The sequence below is a fragment of the Ammodytes marinus genome, assembly GCF_949987685.1.
Source record: "Ammodytes marinus genome assembly, chromosome: 2".
Classification (NCBI taxonomy): Eukaryota; Metazoa; Chordata; class Actinopteri; order Uranoscopiformes; family Ammodytidae; genus Ammodytes; species Ammodytes marinus.
The window spans coordinates 35,510,985-35,533,484 of record NC_137231.1 but is presented as its reverse complement, the minus strand read 5'-3'; the positions used below and the strand labels follow the sequence as shown (position 1 = coordinate 35,533,484).

At 40.2% G+C, this 22,500-nt stretch overlaps 2 protein-coding genes across 2 annotated transcripts in view; both read right to left on the bottom strand.

Annotated features, from left to right (window-relative positions):
- Positions 1–11,681, bottom strand: part of LOC307265569 (protein NLRC3-like) — a gene marked incomplete at both ends in the record, with an annotated part of 15,008 nt that extends 3,327 nt beyond the window's left edge. Inside the window, 7 exons of the mRNA XM_080047328.1 lie at positions 828–1,001; positions 1,545–3,351; positions 7,561–7,613; positions 7,934–8,047; positions 10,666–10,785; positions 10,893–10,985; positions 11,602–11,681. Coding sequence (XP_079903454.1) covers positions 828–1,001; positions 1,545–3,351; positions 7,561–7,613; positions 7,934–8,047; positions 10,666–10,785; positions 10,893–10,985; positions 11,602–11,681 — 2,441 coding nt within the window. The remainder of the gene's footprint in view (positions 1–827; positions 1,002–1,544; positions 3,352–7,560; positions 7,614–7,933; positions 8,048–10,665; positions 10,786–10,892; positions 10,986–11,601) is intronic.
- LOC307263631 (uncharacterized protein) overlaps positions 1–22,500 on the bottom strand; it is a 138,659-nt gene that overhangs the window by 99,597 nt on the left and 16,562 nt on the right. The window lies entirely within an intron of this gene.

Here is a 22,500-nt window from a genome sequence, read left to right as displayed (position 1 = left end):
AGATAGATATGGTGGTGTTGTGAAATGATTCCGATAATAGGGGAATGACAATGAGGCTATAAATGTTCCTTTACATTTTCTGTGTACTATGCAGTAGTTTTTTTTCCATGAATCATTCTGTCACTTAACCCCTCCTCCCCCAAAAAAACCTACTCAGATCTCCACAAACTGATTTGCACGCATGCATGTTGGACTAACAAACTGTTTATTTAATTTCTTATGTTACCTTCTTCTTGATGTGTTTTTTAGCTTACAGGAAAATGTTAAAAGCATAGGTAAAAGCATAGGTCCACATTTGTTCCAGTCTTAAAACAACATGCCATATGTACATTAAAAGAGTTATTGGTGGCAGTAAGCATTTCTCCTGTCCCTACTGAGTAATAGAAAAATAAGCACCAAATTCCCTCTTTGAGTTTTCTCCACTGCAGCTGGACAACGAAACACTGTCTAACACTAAATACTTGATATGTTCTCTCTCTCTCTCTCTCTCTCTCTCTCTCTGAACAGACTCAAACTCCCTGCAGCCCGTTTCGATCTTTTATCATTCATATCCCTCACACACTCTACAGCCTCACCAGTACTGACACCATCACCACTGACTGATGGACCACAATGTGAGTCTGTAAAAGCTGAAAACTGTCATCTCTATACTTTTCTTGACTTTAACAATTGTTCGGCCATTTTGAAAAAATAATATTTCTGAACCAGATGACATTTCTTCAGATTTGTGCTCAAGCAAATCCTGAACATCTATGAACCAAAACTTTAAAACGTCGGTCAACTGAATAAACACAAAACTCTTTATAAGCTCCAGTCAGTGAACTGACCTCAGTGTCTCCAGTCTGCAGTTTGGACTCTCTAGTCCGGCACAGAGAAGTTTCACTCCTGAATCCTTCAGCTTGTTGTAGCTCATGTCCAGCTTTATCAGATGGGAGGGGTTGGACTTCAGAGCTGAGGCCACAACTTCACAGTGAGTCTCTGAGAGTCCACAGCCAGAAAGTCTGTAATGACACATTTATTACAAAGTGTTATTATGAAAGAAAACAGCTGATGGCAGAACACTTTGACATTTCCTGATTTGAGAAACGTTTGCTCTTCACATCAGAGGTTCAGCTCGTCTTATCTCAGTGTTTGACATGAAACAATAGTTCTCATCACTCTCTCACCTGCAGATATTCAATCTTTGTTTTGCTTTAATCTTGCAGATGAAGGATTTCTTTTAATTCATCAACCTTTCCAGGGACTACAGGTGAAAATTAGCCTGCATGGCTAAATCTGGCACATTTACATGTTGAACTTTGGTGCTCATGTTTATCAATGTGCGCTGTCCCTTCTAAATAAAGAAATCTAAAAAAAAATGTAGTTACAATGCTGCTATAACGTCCACAGTCTGACAGTGTGATCTGGTCCCTCAAAGTCATCATGAGGCCACCTCGATCAGTGGAAGACAATTTTATGAATAAGAAGAATAAACGCTTGTATAATGTGTATATGTATAGAACTAATCCACACTTTTTAATAATATTAATCACATCTGGACTTACTGAGCCTTTCTGCAGTTCCTCACAGCTGGAATGAGTCTCAGTCTTCCCTGCTCTGATGTGTTGTACTTCTCCAGGTCCAACTCATCCAGAACCTCCTCTGACATCTGCAGCATGTAGGCCAGAGCCGAGCAGTGGATCTCAGAGAGTTCCTTCCATGATCTGTTCTCTGACTTCAGGAACTCTTGGATCTCCTGATGAACTGAGAGGTCGTTCATCTCTGTCAGACAGTGGAAGATGTTGATGCTTCTGTCAGGAGATATCTCATCACTGTTCATCTTCTTCAGGTTGCTGATGACACTCTGGATGATTTCTGGACTGTTGTCTGTTTGACCCAGCAGGCCTCCTAAGAGTCTCTGGTTGGACTCCAGAGAGATGCCATGAAGGAAGCGGACAAACAGGTCCAGGTGGCAGTTTTTACTTTCAAGAGATTTCTTCATGACTCTCCTCAGGAAGACATCCAGGGATTTTTTATTGTTGTCCCAGTCTTTTCCCAGGAAACCCTTCAGCACCTCTGTGTTGTTGTTTGTGAAACAGTGGTAGATGTAGACTGCAGCCAGAAACTCCTGAATGCTCAGATGAACGAAGCAGTAGACTGTTTTCTTAAAGATCACACTCATCTCCCTTTTGAAGATCTCGGTACAAACTCCTGAGTACACAGAGGCATTTGTGACATCCAGACCACACTGCACCAAGTCTTTTTGGTAAAACATAATGTTTCCTTTCTGCAGCTGTTCAAACGCCAGCCTCCCCAGCTTCAGAAGAAGTTCCCTGTCGGCCTCCGTCAGCTCAGGACTGGTACCATGTCCCTCTTCATACTTCTCTTTCTTCCTCCTAGTCTGAACCAGAATGAAGTGTGAGTACATGCCAGTCAGGGTGTTGGGCAGCTCTCCTCTCTTGTCTGAAGTCAACATGTTCTCCAGAACTAGAGCAGTGATCCAGCAGAAGACTGGGATTAGACACATGATGTGGAGGCTTCTGGATGTCTTAATGTGTGAGATGATGCTGCTGGACAGCTCTCCATCACTGACTTTCTTCTTGAAGTACTCCTCCTTCTGTGGGTCAGTGAAGCCTCGTACTTCTGTCACCCTGTCAACACATTTAGGAGGGATCTGATTGGCTGCTGCAGGTCGTGTGGTTATCCAGATGAGAGCAGAGGGAAGCAGATTCCCTCTGATTAGGTTTGTCAGCAGCAAGTTGATGGATGACTTCTTATTGACATCAGACACAACCTTCCTGTTCTTGAAATCCAGTGAAAGTCTGTTTTCATCCAGGCCGTCAAAGATGACCAAAACTTTACAGCCAGCGAGCTGCTCTGCTGTGACCTTCTGTAATGTTGGATAGAAATCATGGAGCAGCTTGAGAAGACTGTACTGCTCATCTTTGATCATGTTCAGCTCCCTGAACGAGAGCAGAATCAGCAGACTGACATCTTGGTTTTCTAAGCCATCTGCCCAGTCCAGAGCGAACTTCTGCACTGAGAAAGTTTTTCCAATTCCAGCGACACCGTTCGTCAGGACAACTCTGATGTCTTTCATGTGCCCCTGTTGGTCGGGTAAAGCTTTAAAGATGTTGTGGCACTTGATTGGAGTGTCATGGAGGGTCTTCTTCTTGGAAGCGTTCTCAAGCTGCCTGACCTCATGTTGGGTATTCACCTCTTCACTCTGTCCCTCTGTGATGTAGAGCTCAGTGTAGATCTCTTTGAGGAGAGTTCCACTTCCTGTTTGATCAGTTCCTTCAGTCACACGTTCACATCTCTTCTTCAGACTGATCTTATGTTCATCTAAAACCTCCTGCAGACCAGCACTCACTAAGGAACAGACAAAACAAAGAAAATGTGACATGATGATGATTATGTTTATTGCCAATATGAAAATATCAGAACTATGGATATGAACAATATGTCGTCTCAACAACCGATGTTTGAAAGATTTTTGAAAATCAGGGGGATTCTCACTTTTTTATTGCCAGTTTTCTTAATGGTTTTAAATTCCAACCATTACCATGTTAAATCCTGACTATGTATACCATTATGTCGACTGGGCTAAAAACAATGAGTCTACTACTAGATACAGACAAGGATGCTTTGACTAGCGATACCAGTGTTTCCCCCACGTTCACTCAGCAGCGCCGCTGCTGAGTGAACGTGCGCCGCTGCTATAAAAATCCTTCTCCTCCGCATTTTTATTTTTTTTGGTACGTAGCTCCTTTTAGAAAATGGGCAGCGCGTCACGTAAATTGCCCAGCACGCGGCATATCATTACGTAGCCAACATCAAAGAAGAAAAATATTCAAACAGTGTGTGGCAGTTGTTGGCAGTAGTAGCGTACACGGTTGCAAAGTTACGTTGATTCTAGCATCGAGTGAAGCGGAAGAGCGAAGACAGAAGGAAAGAGAGAGAGGGAGACACAGACACAGAGAGAGAGAGAGAGAGAGAGAGAGAGAGAGAGAGAGAGAGAGAGAGAGAGAGAGAGAGAGAGAGAGAGAGAGAGAAAGTTTCTAAAATGTGTCCACCAGTGTTAAAAACCCTCTGAGCTCTATCGTAATTTTATTTATTTTTTATCTAGGCTATAAACCGCAACCTCCATGCCGTTTTTCCTCTAGTAGACTACATTGTGTGTGTGTGTGTGTGTGTGTGTGTGTGTATTTTCTGGAACTTTGTAAAATGAATCCATACTGTTAGATCCGATGTTGTTCTTTATTGCCATATAAAATCCGTTTTCATCGCGTATTTTAGTTAGGGATTTATGCTAATCGCCTGTAAGCATGTGGTCATTAGCATAAATGCAGGGAAAAAGCCTATTGACTTTTTAAAAGAGCATGAATAGTTTCTATTATGTATAACTTATATTTATTTTATAATTTTCTCATCACTTTTTGACTCCCAAGACTAAGAAGAAGTGTTTTAAGCAATAACAAGCTTAATCAATGTGCCTTTTTGTGTCATATCAATAAATGAAAAAAAATTGTGAGATATTTTTTGCTTTTTTTACTGTCTAATTGATAATTTCCTACATTCAAACGACATCACTGCAGCACACATATTCTGATAGTCCAGGTTGTGACCCAAATAAATGATAGCTTGACTGCTATGCATTATAGGGGTGATGAATGCAATCTTGATAAGAGAATAAATCCAGGCGAACCAAAACATCTCAAAAAATGGCTTAGTGCTCAGAGTTTAAAAGGCTGGTACAAGCTCTTAAGGGATGCACTGTGCACAATATATACATAGTTAAATAATATATATTAAATTTGCAGATGAGTCTAAAAAGCTGGGTGAAAAAGAAAGGCAGACGGGGACAATGGAGGAGCTGAGGTTAGTGAAGCAAATTAGGGAAGCAAACTTTCAAGCTAATGAGAATTTTCTTTTGGATTTGAATGCATAATGCAAGGTGATATTATTTGAACATTACAAATGCATGTATATAGGGTAATTTGAAGGAAACAAATAAGATTTCTAGCATTTCTTACTTGTTGTTTAAAGGCCTTTAAGTGCTCAAATTTATTACAGAAAATACAGGTAGACCAAGTAAGGGAGGAAAGAGAAGTGAGAGAGAAGCAAGGAGAACAAGAGAGAGAGGGTGCAGTGGTAGATCCTGAACAAGGATCCCAGGCTGGATGTAGCCTTTGTGGATGAGCAAAAACTTCACAGTTCTCCGTCTGTTGTCTTCTTTGTCCTCATCCTCCTGCAACTCTCTCTTGTTCTCTTCCCCTGACTCTCACTGTCTCACAAAGGAGCTTAGCTCACCTGAGGTCTATTTGTAGTGCTAAGGCTCACACTGATTGGTATTCAATTAGCTTTATTTTTTATTTTTCATGTATGTGAGTCTGTGTTCTTTTCAAATTTTAGTTGTTGTTTGTAATTTAAAAAGTTGTGTTTTGCCCATTTTAGCAGGAGATTTCATTTTTGAACAATGTGTCTTGTGTAAAACACAGTGTGCAGTGTTTTGAAAGAAGTGTGTTGGAGAATTTCAAACACAGTGCAAAGCACTTATTGTGTTTGTAGGGTTGGTGCTTTTGTTTAGGGCATGGTTACAAAAGTCAGAGGTTGTGATGCTTTGGGCATGGCAACCACGTTTAGTGTTTAAGCATTAGGCAAAAATCTGTAAATAAATTGTGCAAATTATTTTTGCGTTGTGGCATTTTTTGTTTAAATATTAATTTCTATACAAAAATGTCAAAATCTGTAAATGAAGACACAAAAGGCAAAGTTACAACACCAATAATCCTATCTACAGTAATACACAGGACTGTGTGAATAGGATTTAAGTGCATATTCTCCTCTCAAAGTGCACCAGATTTGTGCATTCCAATTAGGGATGGGAATCGAGAACCGGTTCTTGTTCAGACCCGGTTCCGAGTCAACCAATTCCTTGGAATCGTTAACATGCCTGCTTAACGATGCCGCTTATCGGTTCCGCTCGTAGCAAATGCGTCATGACTTCAGACACGTGCTACTTTGTTTTGGCTCAGAACGCAGCAAACATGACGTCGAGGCAGAAGCGCTCTAAAGTGTGGTTGTATTACACATGAAAAGGCAACAATACGGTAAAGTTTCCATTTCATCAAATGACTCGTGCACAAGCAAGCGCGCAGACTGCGATCCTGACGGTTGAACGTTTAAACGTCCGCTGCCTTACTCGGCACCAGAATTGGATTTGAACATACAATGTAGGCTATATGAATTAATGTGTGTGTAAGCCTAGGTGTGGGCAAGTGAAAGAGGGAGATACATAAAAAGGCGAGAGCAGCATACAAACAGGAAAAAAGGATTTCTTATTCGCTTCCAAAGGCCCGCTGTTTACTCTCGTTCATCAGCTGTTAAATGCTGCCTTGAAGCACGGCAGTGGGGACGAACGCAAAACAACACACAGCGGGACTCGGCGGTCCGGTGGTAAGGAAACTTTAACAATGCGCTTTATAAAGACAGTAAGACACACTTAAAATAACGCTCTCTGCCCGATACAAAAAGCTCTGCCTTGGATTACTTGAGCGATCGATGTGTATAAAACCATCCGCTACGTGTCTGATGAAGGGACATTATATTAGCCTAATAAACAGCGCGGCAAACATAACAGCGTACATTGTAAAGCTGAGATGGAGCGGTGACTCCTTGTCGTTGGCTTGGTGAAGAATAAGCAAAGTGATACATTCTCTTAAAGCCTTTATGGCGTATTTATTCTCTTCTTGAATAGCCTACATGACTGTCTACTGTGCAGTCGTGACAGTTTGACCTGAGGCGTTAACATAGTGACATCATCACGTTGACCTTTCAGAGTAAGGGCGCAATTATATAATAACACTTTACATACATTAAAGATCTCGTATCCTTCCTGAGAGGGCAAACATGATAATTGTTCTGCATAAAAAGAGTTGGTGTTATCTTTTCAAAAGACTTATTTGTATTTTTTCTGTCAGTTTAATTTTGTTTCAAGTGCCAATGAGCACTGTTAATATTCCAAAAGGCACAAGCTCTTCCTTGACTGTTTTAAGTATGTGTTTTTAGTCTGTAGGGCACATAAGGGCATTTGGGCTTAAAAACCAAAAAAAAAATTGTCTGGACCAATTAATGTGAAAATTGACAATTTCCTAATCCTAAAGTAGCTTGATAATCTTTCAATGCATACACTAGACACTTCTGATCAGATATTAAAGAGAGTTAATACAAACAAACTAATTTGTACATATTCTCTCACCCAATGAGAATCGATAAGAGAATCGATAAGGAATCGGATCGATAAGCAGAATCGGAACCGGAATCGGAATCGCTAAATTCTTATCAATTCCCATCCCTAATTCCAATGTAAAGGGTAAAAAAAAAATCGGCCGGGGGGGCATGCCCCCGGACCCCCCTACAGGGTTCGGGGGCCACAGCACCGCTGCTGAAAAAAATCCTGCGGGAAACACTGGATACTGCTTTTGTCTCTCTGCATAAGGCCATTTAATGGCCGCGTCCTCCATGTTGGATTCAAACCATATTATGTCAGACATGATGACATCAGCTGATAGATCTTACTTTGTTCAGTGCTGGTCTGAGTGGCTCTCTGCACTCCAGGTCTGGTTCTGGATCTTTGTCCACAATTGGGAGTCATCTTCCTATGGAGACATTTCTTTATTAATAAATTATTTGTTGATGCTAAAACAAAAATTTGTCCACAGATAATCTCAGATAACAGTAAACGTGTTGTTGCTTTTCATTTGGAATTTAACATTCAGTCTGAAGGTAAAATTATTGCTCCATTATCTCCACTCTCCCACTTTCATTAACACTGAGTTTTCTAAAGGTTTTTATGATAGCATTTTATCGATCCCCGTCTTATTTTTTGTTGCTATTATTAAGAGTTTTAGTAAATATTCAGGTACTGCTCTGTTAGTATCAGTTCACTTACTGTGTGTCTGAGGGTCCAGGTTCATTACTGAAGTCTGGTTGAAGACCTTTGGACAGGTCACTCTTCATAGACAGACAGGTGGGGGATGGAGATCTCTGTCCCTGGTACTGAACCCTGCAAACACAAACAGGTTTTTATTTATATCACTTGAGTCCTTGATAAAGTCTCAGAGGACAGAGTCATTCAGGAAGCTCTAAATACACTAACTGCTGCTCTTAGATTAGATTACAGTTTTTTTTTCATCTCGCCCTCTGACACTGTAGAAAATATATAACTGTACAAACAGAAAAATGCTTTGGGAGTTGCAAGCTTGTAGATTTTTTCCCATCTCCCACAAATGCAAAACTACAGTAACACCTTCTCAAATACTTAAAGCTGCAGTTGATAATTTGAGCCGTTGGGATCCTAACGGCTGTTTTCCCAACGCTCTACCTGCTGTAGCTCCTCCCTCTGAACGACAGCTACGTGCGTTCATGTGAATTCAGTTACATTGACAGGAGACAAACACCATGTCCGATTCCGAGGTGATTAAACATTAGTAATGATAACTACATACGTACATATTGAGCATACATTTTAATCACAGACATACCATGTATGTTAGCTTAAAATCATTGTAAGTGTGCTGGTAGGCCTAACAAAAGTAGCTGTAACAGCCAGGCAAGATAGCAAACTAATTGTAACAGAGCGGAGAGGTGTGTGTGTATCTCCTATCAATGCTCCTGCTCTGACCGCAGCTGGGAGGGGCTGCTCGGGCAGTATTGCCAACTTAGCGATTTTGTCGCTATATTTAGCTACTTTTCAGCCCCCCTGGCGACTTTTTTTTCAAAACAGCGACAAGCGACAAATCTAGCTTTTTTCTGGTGTAATTGGTGACTTTTTCGCCGAAGCAAATATCACTTTTAACGCTTCTCAACGAGCAGCGGGAGCCTCCTGGCCCGTCCCCCGTCACAGAGCACTGACAGACGGCCCGGTCCTCGCGCAGCAGCCCCTCCCAGCTGCGGTCAGAGCAGGAGATACACCTCTCAGCTCGGGGCTCCCGCTGCTCGTTGAGAAGAGATGATACTTGCTTTGGCGAAAAAAGTCACCAATAACACCAGAAAAAAAGCTAGATTTGTCGCTTGTCGCTGTTTTGAAAAAAAAAAGTTGCGAGGTCGCGGTCAGAGAGGTCTTGATGTGATAGGGCAAGAAGACATGGCCGGTGTACTTTTTTTCAAGCTCTCTCCGTCTCCCTTTCAGCAGTTAACTTTTCAATCTTCGTCTTTCCTCGTTTTTTTGCTGTCTTAGCGGTGTTAGTTGTTAGTATCCTGGGAATGGTAAATTGAGGGTTCGTTTGTGAAGACATTGCCACTCGCTGTCCGCCGTAGTAGCCTTGTACCAAACAGTAGGCTAGTGTCAGACTGCTAGGGTCGTGAACGCTCACGCAACTGACGCATCAACGTCGTTGCCAAGGTCCCACAGCCAATAAGAACGGAGAATCTGACCTCGCTCTGATTGGTCAAAATTAACATGAGCGGTGACAATTTTGGGGGGCAGCACACAGAGGCAGGGGGGAGCAAAGTGATAAAAAAATATTTTCAGACCACTTCACCTACATATAGCTGAATGGCTATTATGACAGTTTTGCCAAATATTACAGTAAAAAAACTCTCAACTGCCGCTTTAATTACGGGTTCACAAATCCAATATTGTGAATTGAACTCTAAAAATCATCAACATTTTGTTATGGTGGCGGGTTGCAGGCAGGCAGGAAACACAGGGAAACACACCACAACAAGACAAGGAACAGACAGACCATGACAATTTTTTGCTAAATGTTTTGCAGTGAATATGGTGCAAAACACATGACAACACCAGTATCAAATAATGTGAAGAATTGTTTTAGTTTATACCTTCAAACAGAGCAGACAAACACACCACCACACATTCTAGTGAGGCAGAAGAGATCATTGAGAGGGATTGTTTTCGTGACTTTAATTTATTTTTTAATTAAAATGTTGCATAGTCAGCCTTTAATATCAGAGACCTAAATGTCGTATACAATAATGTTATAAAATATGTAATGGAATACACATGTACATAACTGTACATAAAACTATAATTTAGTTTCCCTCTTATTTCTTCATTGACTGCTGTTTTTATAGAAAGTGTATTTTATTGTTCTTATAAACTGCCTGTCATTGTGTTATCATGAATTGTATGATGACAATAAAACCGAACCTTGAACCAGAATTTGAAACAATAAAAGAACACAGAGATAACTAGGAGAGATATCAGCCGGTGCTCTTGAAATTGGAAAGTCAATGAAAAAAATAAAGCACAGAGGCTCTCACTCCAGACCCACACAGAGCCAAGGATAGTTCTAACAGCCCGGTTTCGACCCACACTAGGGTCTTCATCAGTGCTAAGCCTTTTATTCACAGTATACCACTGCTATGAATTTTGCTTTGTGATTATTTTTGTATATGTCATCTATCTATGACACCACGCGATTGGCCGACATGGCCCTGCCTCTGTCAGTTATATAATGAATCACATCTGCTCATTCTGCTTCAACGAAGACCATGATGTGTGTTGAAACCGGTCGGCCTTTGTATGTTTTAAACTTGACATGCCCTGGCTCTGTGCGAGATTTCCTGAGAGCCTCAGTAATTAATTAATTTTATTTTACAAAAGAACAGTGTTGTAAAAAAGATGATCAGACAACATTAACTGAATCCTCGTTATCTTACCTTGAGTCTGAGGGTCCAGGTTCAATACTGAAGTTTGGAGGAGAACGTCTGGACAGATCACTCTTCATAGACAGACAGCTGGAGACTCCAGACTCTGATCTCTGTCCCTGATACTGAACCCTGCAAACACAAAGATGTTTTTATTTACATCACATGAATCCTTGATGAAGAACAGTGTTGTGATGAAGATGATCAGATAACATTAAACCGAATCGTTGTCATCTTACTTTGAGCCTGAGGGTCCATTACTGACGTCTGGACGGCTGGAGACTGCAGACTCCGATCTGTCCTTTTCCTCCGAGTCATTCATCTTCTGAGGTCTGAGAGGTAAACCAGTAACACTGGGGACACAGTGTAATGAGTCAGGAATAAATACGTATATCCTAAGTTTGATTTAAAAAAACCTTCCATCTTCTAGCAAACATAATAACTATCTGTTTAAAATCCAACTGACAGACTTAAAGGTGTAGTCAGTGATTCTGGAGAACGCTTCTTGTCAAAATCACTTTTTGTCCAATCAGTGAATTTCTCCTAATGATCTGCTACTATTGCTGTCTACAATACCCCTTTGTTTACATATCCATTTACAGAGGCTAGGCTATGTCTTAACTAAAGACTTTTTTCTATTCACTGATTTTGATAAAAAGAACTGCTGACTCCACCTTTAAGACGGACTAAGCTGGTGTGTCACATCTTATGTAGTTGTGATGGTATTTTTCGAACATTCAGTATAAGAGACAAAACCCTTTTATCACTAAAACATAAAACATTTCAAACATCAAACACTGGCTAACGATCAGACAGTCTTCACTCTTCAAGTCCATGTTAGTCCTGAGACAAACTCAGTGAATCTAGAAGAAATGCTGTGGAGGGAATGGTCAACTTGATGAGATTAATTCACACACATTTTTAAATGTGGAACAGACAGAGTTATACAAGCAGTAGCCTGGCTGGCTAACATCCAGATAATCCACCATCTTAGAATCTACTGACTGACTCATAGAAAACGCAGCCATTACGCGCCCTTCTACTTTAACGACTGTTGACAGCGCACAATTCTCCCACACTACATTCAAATCTACTTCAGAAAGTGGATTTTGCATGACATTATAAACTTTAAACGCTTCCAACAGCAGTGTTTCCCATACATTAATTCCTTCTGCTGAATGTTGTGCCTTATGTAAGTCTGACTGATGAGGCAGGTGATAAGGAGGAGGTCAGGTAACTTAGATAAAGCCAAGAGAAAACTATGGGAGGGCACAGCTAGCTAGTTGTCTATTAATAATAAAAATGGATTGGATTTATACAGCGCTTTCATTCGCACACAAAGCGCTTTACAGGGTTCCAGGTTCCGTTCACTCACACACATACCGGTAGTGTAAAATAACATTAATGTGTTGGAAGGCGGTCAAAAAAGACGTTTGTTTTACTACTTTCATACAGTTATAGGTGTATCGTTAAGTCTTTACGATAGCCTCACTTCTATCCCGGGGGGGTCAATTGCAAATGCTCAAAATATCCTTGCGCCCCCAAATGCCCCGATGATATGTCTCAATCCTAGGGGAAACACTGAACAGAGATACACTTTTTAAAGTCTTTTCGTTCTAGAATTACTTACAAAAATGTGAGCAGGCTTTTAATTAAAGGGCTTCTTCAGCTTTCTGGCTGTTGACGTGCACTGACAAATTAGTTACCAACCCCCAAAAAACTGGTATTTTCCTTTAACTAGTTGTTCAAAGATGTAGTGTAACAGATACCTTAGGCCAACAGTCAACACCAGACCCTCTGACGGTGAAATAAAATAATAAAAAATGGAATACTTACTCAGCGTCATCAATGTTCCTCAACAACTTCAATGGTCTGAATGAATCTCTCCAATCCAAGTTAGAAGACAAAACACCTTAAAAACGTCCCGGACAAAAGTGTCTCGTGTCTGCAAACGAAGCAGCAGATTCAGAAGTGAATTCCCGTAAACGGAGAGGAGGGCAGTGGCTCTGTTCAGGTGATATCCAGGTAAATGTTCAACAGACAAAACAATAAAACTGAGAGTGTTGTTCACTCAGTGCAGAGTCCATTTAGAATCAACACAGCAGAAAGATAAGAACAGGCTGAGTGTTGATCCAACATTATTATTAATTTACTGTTAAAGAAGCTACTGTAGGGAGCAGAGAAGTCAAAAGTGAACCAAAAGGATTGACATTTAAATGGGTCAATCTCTTTGACCCAGAAAAATAATTTTAAATGTTTTCTCCAGTGAATGCATTAAACCTGCAGTGTGTAGAATTTTGGGTTTTATTTCCTAGCAGATTTTGTAGAAAGTAATTATAATATCCATAAGTACATTTAATTTAGTGCATAATAGCTGAAGTTTTTTTTTTAAATATTTTTTTCCCCCCTTAGAAAGGGTCTCATATATGTCCATATTTCTGCATATTTTGGACCAAGGCCTAGTGCCGCCATCTTGAAAGTGTCATAGTTGGAATGTCATCAGGTGCATTGTTTAAAATGCAGAATTGTTCTTGTCCTTGAAGGCCACTGTAGCTTCTGTTATCATTCGAAAGGGTTGGGGTTACCCAGGGAGCGTTGCATTCTAGAACTTTGTAGAACTTTCTTGATGATGTCATATTACACACTGCACCTTTAACACTTACAGAAACTAAACTTAGTTATCTTGCTAAAAGTAGTTAGCTGATAGCTAGCCTAGCTGACAGCTAACTAAACCTAATATCTCAGTCAGAGTAGTAAACTAACAGCTAACTAAAGCAGTTCTTTCTAAATGTAGTTTGTTGTATCTCACAGGTGTAATGAAGTTTTGACATACAGCTATTTATAAGAAGCTATTTTCTCTCTTTGTGGCTGTCGCTACAAAACAGTCAAGTTCACTGAAAATATGTTAGCTAACAGGATGCTTAAATATAAATATTAAATAATTATCTATAATCTAATTAATTTAGCGTCTGAAAAACAGACATACAACAGTTTCTGTTTTTAACAACTGAAAATGTAGTTTTCAAAGTAGCTTATATCAAATAACAGTAAAGTGTTAGTGAAAAACACTAATTACACTTACATCGTGGAGCGTCTGTGTTCATTATATTGTTCCTCTTCTGCTACGAAGGCGAGATGGCGACCGCTCAGGCTGAGAAGTGTCCGTCGTTCGTTCCACTATCAACTTTTTCACCGTTTGGAGTTTCACCATCTATTGTAATTTGTAATATATCTAGATAGAAGTACTAGATCCGAATCACAACACAACTCTCATTATTTAAATAATAGTATTTAGCTAATAGATGACGCTAACAGGTAACTAAACCTGTGTGATGGCAATAGCAACTAAAGGCAACCCACGTCTAACCCGATTCTATCACCGCAAACCGAGCGGGAGCTGCTGCACGAGACAACCATAACGTTAGCCCTAAAACTACACTGTGTGGTGCTTGTCTGTTTGGCTATGTTGTTCAGCTGGATCGATTGATATTGAATATAAGGTGACGAGTGTCAGTGTTCTAATAGGCTAATATAGAATATCATTCACTCACCAAAGCTGAGGACTCACTTGAAAAGAAAGGCAGCACGGCGGTCCTTCCTCCGGGAAAACATTTTCAATGACTTTGGTAAATCCTTCCCGCTCCGAACACAAATAGTCCCCGTGATTCATTATGGTAAGCTAGACTAAAACTTCACTACTGAAATAAAAGTTTAGCTAGTTAGCTAGCAGGCGAAGCAGCGTAGATCAACTGCTCGGATTGTTTTTATTTTCTCCTTGTCACGTCACACGTTTGCGCGGCAAGTTGTTGCTAGGCAGATTTCATGGAGCAAAAGCATTTCTGCCTCGATGCAAAAAACGTTCACTACGCTGTGTCCATGGTAACGGTGGGAGGGTTTTTAAGTTTGGTCATTTTCTGAGATCTCGATATCTTTGCTCCATATGTTTTAAAAATCTTCTAAATGTCTTGGTTTTTATTTATTTAAAACTTGATGTAGTATACATGAGTTTTTTTTTAAAGTGTAGTCCTATTTGACACACCCCTAGTCTTTCATAATTTGAATGTTGTGTTCACTTGTGTATTGTGAATTAGATTTTATGTCCTCTAGGAGAAATGGTATGTTTGTAATTGTCCTATCTTAAATAGAGAGGGAGAGCCGGCCACACTAAGGAAAAACTCCAAAAACAGCAGTATAAGGTTAAAAAATAAATTAATAAATGTTGCTATTGATTAACTACTCTGTATTAAATTTAAAATAGCCTACATATTGGAAAGAAAGAAAAATAAGTATAACAAGCTTTTCTCGCCACAGCGCCATCTGTCGGATCTGGGGGATCACTGCACCATTTGCCCATAATGTAAAAACACTAACAACAAAATAAATAACTAAGGTGCGAGGTAGTGGCATCTTCCTATAAAGTTCTATGACAGGGCAGTATACAATAAGTTCTAAGTTCTGTGCTGTCTGTGTGATTGTTGGCTGTCTGTCTGTCTGTCTGTGTGTTGTCTGTCTGTCTGTCTCCCTGTCTGCTGTGTTGTGTGGGTGAGTCTCAGTTCATTGTTGATGCAGCAGCACCACCTTCTGTCCAAACCAACAAACTACAAGCTGAAGTCAGAGCTGCTGAGAGGAGGACGAGGAGGACGCTCACACTAAACATGCTTTAGTTTAAAGGTGTAGTCAGAGATTCTGGAGAACGCTTGTTGTCTAAATCCCATTTTGTCAAAATCAGTGAATATCTCCTCATGATCTACTACCTGTCTGTACTGTGTGTGGGCAGTGTTAATACACACCATAGGCTCTGTAAACTGGCATGTTGCTAGCTACAGTGGGCCCCTTTTGTTTACAAACCCTTTATTTACATACCAGTTTACAGAGCCTAGGTTGTGTATTGTCACTAGTTGTTGTTTTTCCATTGCACACACAGTACGGACAGGTAGGGGATCTTCAGGAGATATTCACTGAACATGTTAATTAAAAAATCCCTAAAACATGTCTAACATTATGTAAAATAGTTCCTTGAATTACTATTGTTTAAAATCTTGCTTGTTTCCCTTTGCCTTGGAAGTGCATGTTTAATAATGTTTGGCGTTTGAATTGCAAATATAACACATGGCTTAACAGAAATGCCTAAATAAACAAGTTATGTATATCAGGTAAAATATCATGGATAAGTAATTGGATAATGTTGTGGTAATAATGTGTGGGAACCCTGAATATAAGTGTGTGTTAAATTAATTAAAACAATTTGAGGAATTCTTCAGTTGAGGATCAGAAGGGCTGAGGCGCATACGTAACAAGGAGAGGGCTGCACCTGTCACAGAGAGACCGTGACGTCACCAATCATCATCTGCTTGAACCGAAAGGATCGAAGTTTCAAGTGTGTGGATCTTAGGTGTAGCTGCTCTCTCTCTCTCTGTCTCACTCGCGGTGACACTTTAGAATGAATTAATACACAACATTTATCATCCTTCATCTTTTTAAAAATGGCAGATGTCCTGGCCCACACAAAATACACGTTCTGCCTTTGCCAAAACTGGATTTAGTTGTGAAAAATTTGCATTTATGAATAAAAAAACTTCACCAGTCAACTCACACTATTGAGAACAAGTGTCTATCGGCAACAAAATCGACCAACTTAATATCAGCTCTGAATATCATTCCAGAATTAATGGACTGAATAGCGACCAAAAAACAAAATGTTCCAGCTTCCAATTTCCTCCTCTGTTGTCTTTTTGAAATTCACCTCAGGAGCCTCATCTAAACTGAATTTTTGTAAAGTTGATCAAACTTAAATGACGATATCTTTAATGTGGATGGATAAATATGCCTATAACTCTTTTCAGATGATTTACTATCATGTAAACTAACTACCCACACTACATAGTTAGAAGGATTTGCGTGTATGTGTGTGTGACCTCTCCACACAGAAGTGACAGCAGTTATTTGTGTTTTTGGGTGGATTGTCCCTTTAAAGAGTGCCATTTACAGACACCAGTGTTGTACAGCGGTAAACAGATCCTCACACTATTTACTGAAATAAACGAGTTCTCTGTTTTTTCACCCACGAGTCGCTCCATTCTTTGTTCTTGAATCTTTTAAAGGTGCAGTGTGTAGAATTTATTGGTATTTTGTATAACAGACTTGGTAGAAAAAGGAATATTTATTTTCATAAGTGTGTTTTATTTAGTGTAGGGCCTATACTCTCTTGAAAATTAGAGAGGGTTTTCAGATGGTTCCAAAGTTAAGGGGCAAATACTGAGAAATTCAAGGCAAGTTTATTTCTATAGCACAATTCAGACACAAGGCCATTCAAAGTGCTTTACAGGGGAATCAAATACATTAAGATTAGACATTAGAAATTGCGTTTAAGACATAGTAAAAACAAAGAAAATACTTCAAGATTCAACATTAGACATTTAACATTTAGACAGAGATGTAGAATGGCTGCAATGAAGATTACACTGACTGACAATATAGTTATTTTCTTTATAGCCAATTTAAACTGAATTATTATTTCATAGGTTCAAACTAATTTAAGAATATTGGGGAATCTACAGTCATCTAGTGGCAGTAGAATGGCTGCAATTCAAATGAAAAGGGTGAAAGTACAATATAGCCTGAATAAAACAGTAACAGGGAGAAGGTGTAGAAGGACAGAGCAGATGCACTGATGAGGTCCCATCCAGAGGAACAGGGAGGATGGTGGACTCTGTGTCTCACAGTTCACACACAAGCTGCTGCTTCAAGCTCTGGACCATCAGGACACACACCGTGATGATCAGTCAGTCAGTCAGTCAGTCAGTCAGTCAGTCAGTCAGTCAGTCACTGGCTGGCTGGCTCACTCACTCACTCACACAGTCACTCACACACACACACACACACACACACACACACACACACACACACACACACACACACACACACACACACACACACACACACACACACACACACACACACACACACACACACACACACACACACACACACACACACACACAATCAGTCGCGCACTCACTCACTCACACACACTCAGTCACACACACACACACACACACACACTCACTCACTCACTCACTCACTCACTCACTCACTCACTCACTCACTCACCACTAGGGTTGCTGAAATTTCCCGAAATGGCCCCTTTTCAAATCCCGGGATTTCAGAGCTCCTCACGGGATTTCCCGTTGAAACCATTATTGCCCTTTAATACTACTTTAATGGGACTAAATCAATGCCAATAGATAAATAAATGCAGCAGAACAAGGCTATATTACATCACGTTTTATTTCTACTTAAATAACATGAAGAAAAGCCATTCAAATTAGGCAAAATATTTTCCAGAAGTTAAATAGGCCTATTGAAAACGGTGTTTTTATGAAGAAAATACGAAAAATGTTTCACAGAGGTTCAATATCAAAACATGGCCAAAAAACGGTGTTTGGCGAACAAATGTATTTCAAACAATCTATTTTTATTTCTATGAACGAAATCAGTTTAAATTGAATATTTTCCAAAGGATAGGCAAATAACAAAAAATGCACTACCGATTGCTCTTAACGTGTGAAATAAGACATGACAGAACTAACAGCCTATTCAAACTGACACGCTAAGCAAGATTACTTTCCAGCTTTCCTTTCTTTTACTTTCATGAAGTGTGACTTCAAGAAACACTGCTCAGCCTGTTTCTGAGCTTTGTCACGAACTGACCGCACACCGAGAACGCTCTTTCTTCCACGGACGTCGGCTGTATGGTGGAAAGTGCAGAGTAGAGCTGCTGCAGGTGTTTGGGTCGCTCTTTGGTTGCCTCGAAGAGCGCAAACTCGTTTGAAATTATTTTGTGGAGGTCATTCCCATACCTCTGGTCTGGCTCGGGACATTGCATGCAGTCATTAGCCTCGTTCGACTTGGAGCCGTCTTGCTCAGACCTGCGCAACTATGAAGCCCGTCTTGCTGAGCGCACAACAAAAATGCTGTGCGCTCAGCAAGCCGAGCGTCTTAATTGCGCAGGTCTGAGCAAGACGGCGACATCTCTAACGAGGCTAATGACTGCCTGCTGCAGATGTGCAGTAAGGCTCTGGGTCATCGTCTGCTCGCTTGGCTCTGGCTGATACGCATATTCTTGGGTATCATCAGACTCTTCCTCGGACACAGCACTTTCAGTATTGTAGAGGCGCTGGTATTTCGTATGCCTGCCTGTCTAAAAAATACATTTCACACAAAATATTGTGTAGCCTTTGTTTTATTCATTTTAGCTTATTAAAAAAAATATCCCCCCTCAAAAAAAAACGAAAAAAAAAAAAAAACGGGAGGACGGGTCCCGCGGCCAATTTCCGGTACTCCCGGACTGACTCATTTCACGGGAATCCCGAAATCCCGGGACCCGTCCAGCAACCCTACTCACCACCATCTGTTGAAAGTCAGAGAACAGAAGTCATGAATCAGAGTTTACAGAGACATCCAGTATAAAGAGCAGCAGTGTCTCACTGACATCTGTACATTTCATCCACTTAGATTACAAATACGTCAATATAAAAACATCTGGACAGAACAGATGACAGAAGGATATAAATCAATAAATATACATCTCTCTCTCTCTCTCTCTCTCTCTCTCTCTCTCTCTATATATATATATATATAAATACAGTATAATGTTAAAGGTCCAACATGTTCATACACAGACTGAGCAGCTAAACATCAGCTGTGATTACTGGTCGACATGGAGACAAAACCTGATGATTGTTGTTTGTAATAAGAGCCAGTGATCAGACTGATCTCAGAGCTGTGACAGAGATGAACTGATCAATGGTTTAGTGTTGGAATGAGAGAACAAACCCTGGCTAACCCTAACCCTAACCTTTCTCCCTCTCTCTCTCCTGGCTAACCCTAACCCTAACGGCCTCCACACACATCCTACCTCTACTGCGCGTCTACTGCATGTCTGCGTCTGACTTTTTGTCACCGACCGTGTAATCAGCCTAGAGCGGCCACACATCCAACCTGTGTGGCGCTGGAGACGCCCGTCAGAGGCACGTCTGCAGCGACGCTCCCCTTCACCTCAGGAGGCTCGCCTATTTTTTTCTGAGAGCCGCGCGTCTCTCTCGGGTCTCTCTGCTTTAACTGATAGAGAAATACTCTGCTGAGAGTCATATTGACTTCATACCGGCAGCTTTCACTGTAGTTTCACCATTTCCTGGTATGTCCCTATCAAAATAAAACTTCCAACAAGCAAAAATGTGTCAAAAATAAATAAATAAAAAAAGGCAATGGGGCGCACGGATTACTGTCCAGACTAGGGATGTAACGATATGAAATTTTGGGTACGATACGATACGATATTGCGATTGATATCACGATATCACGATACGATATTAAGCGCGGAATTCATTTCTACCCCCTTAAATTAAATGGTGTAACGCCGATTTAAATAAAACATAAACGCAAGAATAATTCAAATTTTTTATATCTTAATATGAAGAAGAGATTTCTGAGAGATTTAAACAACTTATCACCAAAACAAAGACACTGCTTCTCTACTGCTGTTTTTAAAGAAGCTTTACACCTATATTTTTCAAACTGAAATAGGAATTTTAAATCTAAACTTAATTTAGTCACTTGTCTGTAACTGTAAAAGTATGTATAAAATAAAAATTATTTAAATAGTGTGATAATTTCCCCATTTATTTATGTTTTATTTGCTTATCAACTCTATTTTTACAAGCCATGTTTTACCTTAATAGGCCTACATTATGACAGGCACAATGAACTCTGTAAAATATTTATGATTTTTATTTGTTATTAACTTAAATTGCAGTCTCAAAATCAATGTTTTTGCAGTGCACTCCTCTCCCCCTCCCTTCCTCACACTTTCGCAACGTCACCTTCATTTGACCAAAGTAGTGTCACCTAAGTTTGACATAGTAGGGATTCCATAGTATTGCGCAACATGCTGGTAGCTTTTATATACTGTCTATGCCGAGTTCACGTGAAGTTGTGATGAATAAATCAAGGATCTTTGGACTTATTTCCTTCATCTGCCTTTCACGGAAGTTCGCCGACTTTACCGGGGATTTAACGCGCGGTCGCGGTGGATTCTATTCTATTATATATATAGGGGAAGGTGGGGTGATTTGTGCATTTTGGAAGTTGCAAAACCCCTTGTTTCTAGAAAACCGTGGAAGAAATTGGAAATGTGACCACATATTTAAGAAGAGCCGTCCATTTGACTCATCCTGTAAAGAAGGGAGACACAAGGAATAAGATATAAGCACGTTTAAGCTCAAAAAACTGTGTTTTGCCTTTCAAAGTAAAATTTCCATGATCAAGGTTTTTTGATTATTGTGTCTGAACAATTATAGACACGTTTGAAAACATTTGACACATGTTTTAGTGCTTTGGTATGCTACACTTTGAGTCTATATAGTTAGCACAATGTCAACCCTAAATTGCTGCATCATGCCTATTATCCAAAATTCTGGGGATGGGGTGATTTGTGCGCAAGGGCCTGGGTGAGTTATAAGTGAGTAAGTAAGTAAAATGTATTTATAAAAGCACATTTATGACAGTTTGCACTGTCCAAAGTGCCGTACATAGTGCATTCAGTAGGTAAACAATGAAGGTACAATAACAATAACCAAAATAAAAGACGTAAAGCCCATACATCCACATAAACACAGATAGTAGTGCAGAGGTAAGATAGTTAATGGGGAGGAAACACCAGGGTGTACATATGGGGTTTGAGCCTTGATTTAAAGGCAGAAATGTAGGGGGAATCACATTTGTCAGGTGGCAGTTGGTTCCACAAGCACGGAGCAACTAGTGCAAAGTACATTTCTGAGAGTTGTGCCAGTGGCATGGCTGTATACGCTGGTCACCAAAAGAAAGTGATTGTCTACAGTAGCTCAGAAGAGAGTGACATCTCAATTCCACTTAACGACACCACTGATGAGAGTTCAGATGGCCAGAAAGATGATGATGGTGACTTTGTCATTGTGACACAATGACGCACAAATCACCCCACGTAGTGGGGTGATTTGTGCGACAAGACAACTTTTTTTCCGAAAGCTATATTTCTTAAACAGTTTATTCCAGATCCAAAGTTTTTATTGCCAGGGATGCACAACATCCTGAAATATATGTACATATTTGAGTTGGAGACATAACTGTCAAGGCCTCACTTTAAAGGTCCCATATTATGCTAAATGCACTTTTTAAATGTGTTCCAACATATCCATGCGTCCACGGTGTGCCTAGAGACTGCCAAAATATCAAAAAAAATAACAATCTCTCCTTTTCTCACTCTCCCCTTTTCTGAAACCCCCACCCCTCCCCCCAAAAACACTCCAGTCAGAATTATCCCCTTTTCTGACCTCACAAACCGTAAAGCCAGAAGCTTCCACTGTGCAGCCCACACCCCTATTTCTTATTGGTCCACGGCCCTGACAGACAGAGGGCGAGGCGTATCTGGCTTTGCTTCCGGACAGGGGGCGGGGGGAGCTCAAAGATTGTATATTTACGAGGGGACCTGCAACTCTTTTTTAAAAAATAGGCCATTGTGAGATTAGCTGAACATCAGCATAGTACAATAAATTATCTGAAAGTTTTTTTCAGCAAACAATTAAAGAAAAACGTATTAGGGACCACTAAGACCATATAATATGGTGTATAATAGAACCGAAAAGTGTATAATATGGGAGCTTTAAAATCACTTTGAGTAAAAAGTTGCACAAATCACCCCACCTTCCCCTATATATATATATATATATATATTTTTTTTTTTTTATAATCTCATTTCCTCACGTTCGCCTGGATTCATAATGATATAATTGACCCGCGAGCAACTTTCTC